The sequence below is a fragment of the Crotalus tigris genome, unplaced genomic scaffold (genome assembly GCF_016545835.1).
Source record: "Crotalus tigris isolate CLP2741 ecotype Arizona unplaced genomic scaffold, ASM1654583v1 scf7180000017933.3771270, whole genome shotgun sequence".
In the NCBI taxonomy this organism is placed as follows: domain Eukaryota; kingdom Metazoa; phylum Chordata; class Lepidosauria; order Squamata; family Viperidae; genus Crotalus; species Crotalus tigris.
Window position 1 is genome coordinate 2,917,292 of NW_024096726.1, and position 13,587 is coordinate 2,930,878.

The 13,587-nt window shown below is 33.6% G+C and overlaps 1 protein-coding gene across 5 annotated transcripts in view; it reads right to left on the reverse strand.

The window, feature by feature from the left end:
• Positions 1 to 3,832: 3,832 nt before the first annotated feature.
• Positions 3,833 to 13,587, reverse strand: part of PIK3CB (phosphatidylinositol-4,5-bisphosphate 3-kinase catalytic subunit beta) — a 76,265-nt gene continuing 66,510 nt past the window's right edge. For all 5 annotated transcript variants that reach the window (XM_039344667.1, XM_039344665.1, XM_039344666.1 and 2 more), the window contains 5 exons: positions 11,885 to 12,052; positions 10,238 to 10,361; positions 9,043 to 9,188; positions 7,592 to 7,724; positions 3,833 to 6,112 (listed from right to left, as the gene is read on the reverse strand). In XM_039344667.1, the coding sequence (XP_039200601.1) occupies positions 5,975 to 6,112; positions 7,592 to 7,724; positions 9,043 to 9,188; positions 10,238 to 10,361; positions 11,885 to 12,052 (709 nt within the window). In that variant the 3' untranslated portion in view covers positions 3,833 to 5,974. The remainder of the gene's footprint in view (positions 6,113 to 7,591; positions 7,725 to 9,042; positions 9,189 to 10,237; positions 10,362 to 11,884; positions 12,053 to 13,587) is intronic.

Sequence of the window (13,587 nt, forward strand, 5' to 3'; positions counted from 1 at the left end):
CCTTCTTGCTTGAAAGCTTGTGCTTACAAACTGGTCCCCATCTTCACCCGCATCTTTAATAAATCACTAGAGATGTGTTAAGTTCCTTCTTGCTTTAAATGCTCTACTACCATCCCAGTGCTGAAGAAATCCTCCATCAAGAAGCTGAACAACTACAGACCGGTTGCTCTGACATCCGTAGTTTTGAAAACCTTTGAAAGGTTAGTGCTGGACCACCTGAAAACCATTATGGATCTGCTGTTAGATTGCTTGCAATTTGCCTACCAAGCAAGTACCTTGGCAGATGATGCTGTTATCATGTTTCCCTGAAAATAAGACCCAGACCTTTTTTTTTGCCTCCAAAAGAGGCACCAGGCCTTATTTTTCGGTGTGTGTGTGTCTTTTCCATTCACATCTGGCACCGATAGCCCTGCCCAGCTGGCCCACTTCTGGGGACGAAGGAGCAGCTTCATTCTGCAGCTGAGAATGGAGCTCTTGCCTGCATTTTGCAGTCAAAGCCTTTCTTGAAGGCCACTGCAACTGAGAACTGAGCTATGGATTGAATCCATAGCTTGGTTCTCAGCTGCAGTGACCTTCTGGAAAGGCCATTGACTGCAAAATCCAGGCCTGGGAATGCCGCAGAAGTGGGCCAGTGAGGAGAGGCCTGGCTGCAAGGTAAGTGGATGTGGGGTGCATGGGGCAGTTCCATCCTCCCCCCCACCCTAGCTTGATTTTTTAGGTGTGTGCTTTGCACCAAAACTAGGGCTTATTTTCAGGGTAGAGCTTACACTCAGTAAAATACTCTCTCCTCTTCTTTCTTTATACCAACGACTGCATCTCAAAGGATCCCTCTGTTAAAGAGCTAAAGTTTGCAGATGATACAACAGTGATTGGTCTTGTTCATGTCAGCGACAAATCTGCATACAGACGGGAAGTTGAGCAACTAGTCATGTGCTGTGGCCGGAACAATCTTGAACTGAACACATTCAAAACTGTAGAAGTGATAGTAGATTTTAGGAGAAGACCTCCTATTCTACCACCTCTTACAATACTTGACAACACAGTATCAACAGTCGAGACCTTCAAGTTTCTAGATTCTACAATATCTCAAGACTTAAAATGGACACCTAACATCAAAAATGTCATCAAAAAAGCACAATAAAGAATGTTCTTCCTGCGTCAACTCAGAAAGTCCAGACTGCCCAAGGAGCTGCTGATACAGTTCTACAAAGGAATTATTGAGTATGTCATTTGCACCTCTATAACTGTCTGACCTGGCACTGCAACCAAACAAGACAGACACAGATTTCAGCGGATAATGAGAACTGCAGAAAAAACAATTACTACGGACTACTATTGAAGACCTGTATACTGCACAAGCAAGAAAGAGAGCTGTGAAAATATCTATAGACCCCTCACATCCTGGACATAAACTGTTTCAACTTCTTCCTCAAGACAACACTATATGGCATTGCACGCCAAAACAACTAGACACAAGGAGTTTTTTCCCCCTATGCCATCATTCTGCTAAACAATTAATTCCCACTATACTGTCAAACTACCTAATAGAACAGTATTACTATTATCTTTCTCATCCTTCCTATTACCTATTCCTTATCTTCTTATGACTATAACTTTGCTGCTTGTACCTTATGATTTATATTTTACTTAGTATCCTAGTATAATTTATGTTGACTGCTTATTTAGTATCCTATGACCATCACTGTTATATTTATGATTATAATCATGTAATTTATCACCTGTTGCTTGTATGTACAGTATACTGAGAGCTTATGTACTGGAGACAAATTCCTTGTATGTCCAATCACACTTGGCCAATAAATAATTTGATTCTAAAAGTAGAATGAAAAGCTGGAGTTCTAAAACTCCCAATAATGAAACCAGCCATTTGAACCTAATAGTGAGTTCCCATAGTAAATTAGTTGTAACTGAGTCAGGCTTATCTGCTAATGACTGTATGGACAAACATTCAATATCTCAATCAGTCTTCAATAATAACACAAGGACATCCATCCTTGTTTGTTGTCCTTCCCTTTTTCAGTTACCTTATCATCCCATTCATCATACAATAATTTGTGAAATTTTGCTTGCTGATTATTGCTTTAAGAAGGCATTTGGTCCAAAACCAAATAGTTAATGTTCTTAGTAACCATATCAAAATCTGCTTCTGGAAAGTATCCTTCTTTCATTTTTTCTCAGTGCTCAACCTTTAGAACTGTACCCTGGAAAGTTTATTGCTTCAACTACTCTGTGGATGGAACACAAATATATTTATTCTCATCATCCTAAATTCATCACAGATGCTGAAGATTAATTTTTTTACCTGTTCAGTATCCTGTCATTTTTTCTGTCAAGCCAAAGCAAATTGTCTACCACTTCAGTGCTTTGCTGTCATATCAAACTTCACTTTGCATGCTAGATTCTAGTTGATGTTACATTTTAGGATTTAACATTAATCAGGATTTTTCATTTTTATTTTCAGAATGTGCTTTTCTAAGATTTAACCTTTGGGCTAACAAAAGGACAGCATTCAGACCCTTGTGGTAGCACTGACTTCTGGGTGGCCTGTAGGGATTAGGAGTGGGGAGCATAGTATTCCAGCAATTTGTTTCCTTTGTGATCAGTTCCAGTCAATTGGACACAAGAAGCAGGGCACTTTTGTCAAGGTGATACTTTCTGGAACATCATTCTTCCCAGAATGTGTACAGGTTCCCTTCTTGCTTTATTTAAAGAAGCCTTTAAAACCAGGCTCTTCTCTCAGGCCCTGAATGAAAGTAGTTGCTAGACCTCTTATCTTGATGTTTTGGGTCTCTCTCTGTTTTCTTCCAGACTCTCTTTTTTAAGCAATGGGTATCTTTCTTGTATTGGTGCAGTTTTTTACCTGTCCAGAATTGTGACAAATTAGGGCAGTCTATACATAAAACTGTAACCTATGCACCTCAGAATGTGTTTGACTGCCTATTCTAGTTGACATTGCTTCTAACATTGCCATTTCTATAAGTTCACATATAAGTAAAATATGCAGGCATAACATGCATCCTTTTCTCATGAATTTTCCCATTCTGAGTCATTAGTTTTCCAAATTCAGTAATTATCATTCATTGTAAAAGTTACTTGGAAGAATAATTAACTATTGTGGCCTAACCATAACCTTAGTATATTTGATATTGTTATAATATATACAAACCACCACCCTCCCATAGTCAGTAAAGCAAAGACAAATCTTTTTTATATTCTTTGCCTCTTTCCACATCTTACATTAACTATCTAATTACACCTTTATACATTTTCTGAATTTCTCTGTGCAATTGGTGTATCATTCTCCATGTATGACTCCATTCTTTGATGGCTTGCATGAGAAATCAGCACAACGATTCAGTAGTTAATACATTATTTTGCATCTCCTTTTTGAATTAATAAAATATAAATAAACTGATACCTAGATGCCTTTTGTGTTTGGAAGGACAATGAAAAAAAGAGAAATCCAAAGGAGCTGTTGTTTGTGAAGTTGTAAGTAAAAAGATGAGGACCACTATTGTCACTTAGTGTCAACTAAATGCAACTAGTGCAAACATCCAGCATCCAGGGAAAGGGGCAGACAAAGCACTTCCACCTTGCTGCTATGAAAATTGCATGGATATTTCAATGTATGCACCAGGAGCTGAGTTCAACTGGAGAGAATCTTTGTATTTACTATTTGTAATAATCCATTATCACTCATAATAATTGATTGAAAGGATATTAACAATTTTATAATGCCACGTAAAAGACAATGTTAGTTATATGACAAATATCAAATGTCTCAAAACAAAGACGCTTCAGAAAAGCACAGTTGCTAGACACGCAGATGCACATTCATTTTAATATCTAAAAGAATGAATACATCTCATTCATTCCAATTAGAAAACCAAATAAATTCAATTGATGAATTCCAAATGAAAAATTTATTACTCATTGTTTTAACTTGCATTATTTCTGTTTCTGCTGGATAAACACCTAACATACACAGCAGTGGGCTGTATGAGTTAAAGAGAGGAAGGTAAAAGAGTAATAAAATTGTCAGGAATTAAATGAACTATATAGAATAGAAAACTTTGTCTGAGCTAACTTTATTGTAAAAGGGTTACAAATGAGAGAAGAGCAGACAATCTCCCATTGATACCCAAGCCAGAATATATATAAATGGCTTATAAAACTGACTTTATTTGGGTCTGAAATTCAGCAGGCACAAAGCTGGGGATGGGGTGAAATAGATGGAAAACACTAGTATAATATATTAAAAGCTCATATGATTTAAAACATTCCATAGTCATAGGCAGCAAAATATGCATTTTAAAATTAATAGAAATAAGATCATTTAAAGCAATGAACTGAAAATGAAAACTAAAAAAAATTGACCTTTCAATAATGAAAATGAATGGGAAACGTCTGTAACAATCACTTCATAATGAAAGCTTGTTACTACAATACATTTTGTAATTTAGCTTCACACTTGTATTATCAGTAGTTGACACTTAACATTTTAACAAGATTTTAAATGAACCACATTCATTATTCACAATGTTGTTTAGAGAAACAGAAACATTTGACAAAATATAATAGTTTAAAATGCAATTCCTACTTAAAATCACTATTTTGATTATATGCTCACTCAACCACCACAGAAATTAACAGCTACTACGTTCTTTGGTGAGCAAGAGCCTGTTACAAATACATTTTGCCATTTTTTTCCAAAATATTTCATGTTACATCTTTAAACCCAAAAAATTCTATTGCACTTTTAATTTGAACTGTTCTTTTAAGCACCTTAAAGCATGGTACCTCATTTTATAAATTAAAGTATACCCAGTTTTTTCAACCACAATCATTTCAAGGCTGAATACAAACATCCTGGGAAAACAGTTTTATGACAGAGTATCACAACATGCAGAATCAGATAATTATAATAATTATAATCAGAATTCTAATCAGAATTCGAATACTAATTTTACAAAAGCTTGCTGAAGCTCTCCAAAGCAAGGTGCAAAAGAATCAGGATCATTCATACATATTTTATGTTTTAATTCATCTGTTTTTCCTTTTTAATGTTTTGTCACTAAGTATAGCATTGGGTAGATTTGTCTTCATTTTTAAATTCCTTTTTAAAACTCAGGTTTTTGGAGAGATATAAACCTTGTAAGGAGATTTTGATTCATATTTATTCATGTTTTTACACTTTAATATATTACATGGGGTGGACAAACTATCTGTTAACAGATATCACTGGAAAACCGAAAGGCTAACTTCTTTTATTGACATTTGTCTAACATTTCAAATGCTGTGGTTTTTTTTTAAAAAAAGAGGTTCAGCAGTAGATTTTGTAGAATTTTCCAACAACAGAAAATTCTTTTAAACATAATTCCTCCACATAAAATTTAAAACATTACATTGAACATATTATACAACATTATAATAAAAGGCATAATCTTTTTACATTTTCCCATTATTAAGTATATAGAGTTTTCTGGCAGCAGTAGAAACCAATAAGCAGCTATTTGTTGTGAAATATTATGGGTGCTGTTATGTACAGTAGAATGAATCTTTAAGCAGGTAAAAATATAGATATATTGATGCATTTAAAGTTGAAGCAAAATTAAAGGTGGTCTCAAAACCTCTAGTGGAGTTTAGTACCAGTTCGTCAAAAAATCTCTAATCATCTCATCAGAATTTGAGTCTAAGCAAGAAAAAGTCACAAATATTTACACTGTATCAAAACAATATAAAAGTTTACTAGTCACTTCCAGTGTGCAAAGTAAGCAGAAGTGATTACTGATTCTGCAAAATCTCGTTGAAGCATTCCCAAAGCAGAGTGCAAAACAATCAGGAATCTTTAGGCAAGTTCTTGGGTATCTTTTTAAATAGTTTGGGTTTTTTTTCTCCTTTAAAGCTTTATTGTCAGGATAACTTCTAAGATTAGTGCAAATTCATCCACCATTTAGGATCTGTAATCCTTCCGAACTGTGTGTGCCATCCAGTTTACTTTTGTAGTCCAACTTTCTCTGAGTGCTTCATCAAATTTCTGCTTAAACTGTTTTAATGCTTCCTCATCACTCTTTCCTAAGGCAAGAGAGTCCTGAGAAAAGTAACAAAAACATGTTATTTGTCTTTTATGCTCTATACTTTCAAATCATTTTGCAGACTGTTGACCAAATCTGTTGTTCTGCAGTTAATTCCTATGGTTTGCAGAACTCAACAAGAATATGAGATAATGCTAGCATTTTTTACTTTAGATGAAAGGAATTTGTGTTACAACAAACAATTCAACAGAAAGCTATGATGATAATCATAGCAGTTCAGGAATTATACTGGCATTTTGATTCTCTTATAATCAAAAGTTATTAATTTACAAAGTATAATCCCTAAGTCCTTCACTAATTCAAAGATTTCTTCCTAAACTCATCTCTGGGAAAGTTCTATTAATCTGTGCTTGAATTATGAATGAATTGGTAAGAAGACATTTTACAAAATGCACAAGGACCTCTCACCATTTCAAATTCACAATATTATGATCTTACCCTTCCTTTACCAAAAAATTATATCAAGGGGCTTGTCCACTTTACCCCATAAATCTGAAGATTAAGCAGAGTACAGGATTCAGAGACAAAAGGTCAGAAATTTTATGGTAGAAAAAAAATTTCTAAAAATTATCACATAATAATTTTTACATAATATCAAGATAAAGTTGAAAGTTTGAAGATGCTGCTCTGAACAAACATCAATTGCATATTTATAAATGAAAATTAACAATAAAATATTCCTTCATGGAAGAATCAGTTCTGTAAAAAGGAAGTTGAAAAGCTCCACATATAGAGCTCCTTCTAAAGCATGTGATTTAAGCTAGAAAATCCATTTACTTCACCATTTTTTATATGAGAGTGTTAAAAGTGATGTTCACTTTTTGGAAAATTATTTTTGCACTGTTTATTAAAGAATTATTCAGGGTTCAGATGGAAAAAACAAGCAAAATTATATTATGTATACTTGTGTATTTGCTCGGTGGAAGCTATTAGAAAAGTGCATATACTGTATCTATGTTGTCACACATATTGTCCAAGAAATAAGATAAAGAGTCTCTAAAGAGAAAGAATGGGCAACATGATGTTTTCCAGATACTGCTGAATTCAAACTCCTGTCTGGTTTAGCCATCACGATCAATGAAAAAGCATGATAGGAACAGCCTTGCAATAATATAGTAACTTGGGTTAGGTTAGGGAATTGAGGTGGATATTGTGGCAGGGCTGTTGAAGGTCTCTGCCTGAGATTTTAGGAAGATGCTACTAGTTGGAATTAATACTGTTGCCTAGGTTAGATGCAGAAGTTCATCTTGTATGAGAAATAATAAAAATACGTTAGATAATTACTCTCAAAAAGCTTGGAGAGAATTTAGAAAAAATGTACAATATTATCTGACTAAATTGTCAATTATTTATTTAATCTATATCCAGTTTTCTTGGAAAACATAAGATCTGACTGAAAACTAACAAATGTGTTTCATCAACAAGTAAGGAGTTGAACATGTTCCCCCCATATCACTAAACTATTAGAGATGTACCTTTAGATATTGGATGTCTTTAACAGAAGTTAGCTCTGGAAGCCCAGCTGTTAACATTAGTGCAAACAAGGTGATAAATAGGTTGCCATGTCTTCGCAGAATCAAGTATGCTTCTTCACAGTATTGGCGAAACCTTAACATTAGCATTCAAAAAACAGACACTGTAAATCAGGACAATAAAAATAGACAGACTGGACAGGTGACCTGGTCTGGTTTAAGACAGTGATGAACAAAATAGATTCATCACTGAGAGTTGATGTTTATACCATCACTTGTTCTTATTTTGCAACTGTTTGAAAAAAAGATGTACAGGTTATTTATTCTGAAAAGTACTTATTTGCAAATAGTTTGCTTTATTTTTACTTAGCAACAGTATGTATAACATCATGATAATTCTAGTTATTTGACAGAATGAAGTTGTGTATTATAATCCAAATTAGAGTGACAAATATTCATACAGACATGGAACAAGTGAGTAAACCATAGATAAAAGTTCTCAGAATCAGAAATATGATTACATCAGTGTCTGATGTCAGGAATGAATTCATGCAACCCTGTGTATCAGTTATTCAGTTTTTTTCTAAACTATTCCCCAAGAGAAGAAACAATGTTTTCTAGTATTACCACTATTGATTATTCTATATAAATTTAAAGGCATTATTCCCCCAACCGAAACAACTGGATATTGTTTTAAAAAGTGATTCTCAAATTTATCTATTACATTTAACACTGAGTCCCAAATACAACTTTTATTTATGTTCTTAAGGTATTCATGGGAATACTTCAACAGGTTTTCTAATAAGTAAAAAAAAAAAAAACCATTTTCCTTGTTTTTTTTTAAAAAAGGAGACTTTATTTATTTCAAAAGTATTCAAATATATGGCTTTGTGATCAGCGAAAAAGATTTTATATGGGAAAACAATAGATTGTATGTATGCACATGTGTCCATACACATACAGACATATAGACAGACACTCTCTCCAAGAATTCTCTTAAAATTCAATAGTAGTTCAAATTCTGATAATCTGATATATTAGACGAATGAGAACAAGCAAAATAGAACTATGTACAGAAGAATGCCTACAAATGCCTACTTTTCCTATAATGTCTATCATATTATTTGTTTTCTTTCATATATAAAGCTAGACATTATGTAAAATCTACTTTCCCAAGTTAAGCTTGATGGTTTATGATGACCTGAATATGTTCTTTTACCGGTTGTTGGGTTTTTTTGGCCACAAGAGTTATTTTATTGCCTTCCTAGATTTTCCACTCCTATCCTACAATGTGGAGGTTTCCTATATACTAACCAGGTCTAACCCTGCTTAATCTCCCATCTCCCACCCACTGGACAGCTATCTAAAAATTAGTATAGCATCAATTTGATTCTGTCACATAGGGATCTAAGACTAAACCAGAACTAAATTATTCTAACAGGTTTAGTACTTACCGGCCAAATTTTTCAGTGTTTCCAGTTTTTCCCTGCTGGATGACATGAATAAAATCATATGTAAGGATGAAAGGGACTCGTTCTCTTTTAATTCCAAATTTGGATTTGAAGTTTCCAAGAATATGACCAAAATCTATATGAAACAGCTGGAAAACAGAACAACATTATATCTGGGGAAATATTCATATTATTCATAACAAAACACTATCATCTTATTTTTAAATTCTTCTGCAATGAAATACAACTGCATCTCTTCAATTATGATGAATAATTGCAAGTTTTCAACTAATAATTTATATCTTTTTAATTAAACCACCTAAATGATTAAATTCCTTCTCCTTGGCAGGGAGAGGAAGTCTGACTTGAGGAAATGCAGTGGCTATTGGGTCAGTTGATGGAAAGGAAAAAGAGAATTAGGAACAAGGTGAGTTTCTGGTCTAGTGAGATATTTAATCTTCAGTTCTTAATGTCCATATGGAAGTTAGAAATATTCATCCAGGAAAGGATCTATATTTAGGCAGGTATTCTCAGATATATGTTTGGCAAAGATTTGCTTGCTACTTTATAACTGCCTGAAAAAAGATAATCCCACTAACAATTTTGAGTTAAATCTTGAATTAAACAACAATTTAATATTTGCCAAGTAGGATGGGGAAAAAATCAAAACACTTGCTAGCAATTTACTCACAGAGAGAAAATTGCTGCATCAGGAACACAACTTGGGATTACTTGTGAATGGCATCTAGTGCAAGGAAGGCAAGAGAAGAAAAATGGCCTGAGCAGAAAAGGGTAGGTCTCACTCTACTGCAATGACTCTTTTATTAGGTCAATACACAGTACTTCACACATATCCAAGGTGGAAGCTATTGTCACCTATCAAAGGAGATTTGCAAAGCAAAGGAAGTTCTATGCTCCTAAGGCATAAACATACTCAAAAGCCTATTTAATTTTTTTTAAGTTATGACTTCATTTTCCTATTATGTAGAAATGTTATATTTGTTAGAAAACATTATATAAGAAAGGTTTTAATAGTTTTAGAATGATATACATTTTATGGGAATGATGAAGGTAACAGTATGCTGTGAAAAAACTTTTCCCCAACAAAATCACAGGAATCACCATTCTGAGCTGGGAGTGAATATCTCTACTGGAATATTCCAAACAAACATTTCCCCATTAATATCTTGACTCTTACCTGACCATTCTTCCTAACCATGATATTGTCACTGTGTCTGTCTCCAATGCCCAGGACATAAGTAGCTACACAGTAGCCAGCACAAGACAAAGTGAATGCCTCAATGGCTTGATCCAAATCTTCTCTGAATTAAAAAGATAATAGTGTTTATAAATAGACTTGAACCAGATATTTAAAAATTTATACTATATTTTTTAAAGAGCTGCTTAAATTACAGAGCTGAATCTCATTTAGTTTATTTACCAAAATAATGCCAAGAGCATTATTAAGAAAACATCTTGCAAAATGAAATGGCAAATGCAGAAGGAACTTTTGGAATTACTTCCCACCAATTCCTCATTAATTACATCCTCACATCATGCAACTATCATTGAAGTGATTTAAGGACTATTTTCTTTATTGTTATTTGATACAACAATTGTATGACTCTACACTGTTAAGCTGCTAGCAAGAAAATGTGTATTTTTACGCCCTAAAACATGTATCATCTGAACTGCCTACAGATCTGCTTTTCTGCAAGAACACTGTAGAGTGCTGCAATGAAGTTCACACATAAAAAAATAACATGTGTTGGTACAGCAGGGGCCTTCTTTTGCACCCTGCCATCTTATCATGAAAGCCCTCACTGAGCACACGAGAGAAGGCTCAAGTTGCAAAAGATGGTTCTGGGTGGTGCAGAAGTGGTTCATAGTGCAATGGTAGAGAAGGCCAGATAGAGGGAGCAGTTGGTTGCAGTGGGTAGGTGGACAATCAAAAGATGGCCATAAATTTTGTTCAGGTGACTGCGAGGGAAGTGGCCATGACCAGAACTTTGAGGAACAGCTGTAAGTCCTTTTATTCAGTGCTGTTGTAACTTTGAATGGTCACTGAATAAATCGAAATTAAGCAAGTATTACATGTATATCAAAGAATGCAATTGTAAGGAACATTAACATTTAAAAATGCTAATATTAAAAAAATCTAATATTATAGAAAATCATAAGTGTGGTGAGAATATTAAAATGATATGATTGTAGCAAATTCTTTCACTAAAACCATAGTTGAAAATGCAATAATCAAGATGGATTTTTCTTTCATACATGGCAACAATGTTGCAAACAATTCTGGAAGTTGATTTATAACAGTATGAACTTTTCCTTCCAGACTATTTTTTAAATTAAATATCACTAAATATTTAGTAATTTTTATAAAGTATTGGCCTTGTACATGATAACAGCTGCTAGAATTGTTTCACACTAGAAATTACACCCCCCCTCTCTCTCTTACACACACACACACACACACACACACACACACACACACACACACACATTCTGCAGGTGTAGAAGGTATTACATGAAAATATAGATGTATTTGCTTATGGAATATCGTGCAACGGTTTAATGTATTTGTGAAACCTGCGTGAATACCTGGCAGTAAGACTCTTTAACAACATTCTGTTCCCCTACACAAATGGAAAGGTAGCAAGGATGATTGCAAAATTACAAGATATTTGTTATTTAAGTCCCTGGGCAGAGGCACCACTGAAGACCAATTAGTTTGTCACAACTCCTTTATTAGTGACTTTCTCAAATGTCACTAATCTGATCAAAAAACTGAAAGGATGCTAAAAAACAGGAATAAAATAATTAAGAATTTTCTACATACCCAGTATTGTATTCTTTAAGCCAATTTAACAGAGCATCTTTGTTGAATGCAGCAGCTGCAGCAACATTACTACTGTTGAGTTGAATGTCTGCAATTGTTTCAGAAGCTGAAACCACCTCAATTAAACCAGAATAATCTCCAGTTGCTAAACAGCCATAAGGCAACAGTCTGGAAAAAATATGAGTTTATAATTAAGTCAGAATATTTTTATTTATTTAAATTATTTTTATCTCCTTTTATCTTCTTCAAAGAGAGTTTAAATCAATATGTTGTCCAAAATCAGTATTTAATAAAAAAGAAAAGAAAAAGAAAGCATTGTTCTGAATTTCTAGTACTTGAACAACAGATGGTGCTATCTCCCTTATTTCAAAGTACGACAATTGAATGTTGGCCAAATGCAATTTTTAAAAAAGGAAAAATGCATGAAGTTTCCAGAAAAATACATTTATGTAGAGGTCTGATCATTTGCAGTTACTAATTAAATATTTGGCCCACATTTTTATTTTTTCTGGTTCTTTTCAATCCACAATCCACCTAGGTTGATGAAAAGTTCTAGAAAACTGATTTATGTAACCTTTAGTAATGTGTTTTTGTTGTTGTTGTTGTTGATCCTAACAAATATAGGTTTTGGATCTTATTTGTCTGAGTGGAGTAGCCAAACATGTACTTCTTATAGATTCCTAGACAAGATTCTTGGCATATTCTTTTTTTCTAACATAAACTATCACATTTTTAATCACGCTGTATACTGCTTATCTATGGCAAGGATTGGCAACTTTCTGTCCTCTCCAATAGAAATCTCATAAGATTTCAGCAGAAATTGCCATATCAGATTTCCAAAATCAGGAAATCTTCTAATACAAGATCTTGCATAAGAACATCAAATTCTGAGCACTTTCAAGAATGTTTAACTAAATACATATATTTAAAGTTCTTCTTGAAAATTGAGTCTACTGAGTATTCTAATGAACAGGCATGCTGTGCTGTCCGCCTCTACTCTATGGAAATTGGAATTGAATTCAAAGTGACAATTAAAAAATAAGTGAAAATTCTTATTTGAGGATTTTAAAGAAAACAATGAGGAAATTTACAGCATGAACTTAGCTGTTAAGATCTTTTAAGTTCTCATCCATTCTGCAATTTAATTACATCAATATTGGCTTAAATTTCCTTTGTAGCTTTTAGCACTGTCAAAAATGTATTTAAAAGCATGCATAAAGTTTTCTGCTACAATTCATTTTAATCCTTTTTTCCCACTCTGGCCCAACACTTCCCAAGAGATTGGTAAAAATTACAGTGCTTATTTATAAAATCAGGGGGGATATATATATATATATATATATATATATTTCAAAATGGTAAATCAGTAACTGACTTCTGAACACATAACCACATGTTTTCTGAGTAATATAGTTCCTAAATGAATCTTTTGTATTTAATTTATTCTGCTATCAGAGGCATAATTGTAGAACATTTTCTCACAAATAGCTTATTTCTTTGCTGGGTCACTTGTTGAAATATATTGTTCTTATCTGTGTAAGTGATTACCATATGCCTGAAGTTCATTCTGTTTGTTAAACTAAAAGTATTTAAGAGATGAGCTCCAGATTACCATCTGGTGTGTTAGGAATATAATATCTATTATTTAAAAAATGATTTTCTGTTTCTTTTACATCTACTGTTGAGAAAAGGCAAATTAGCGT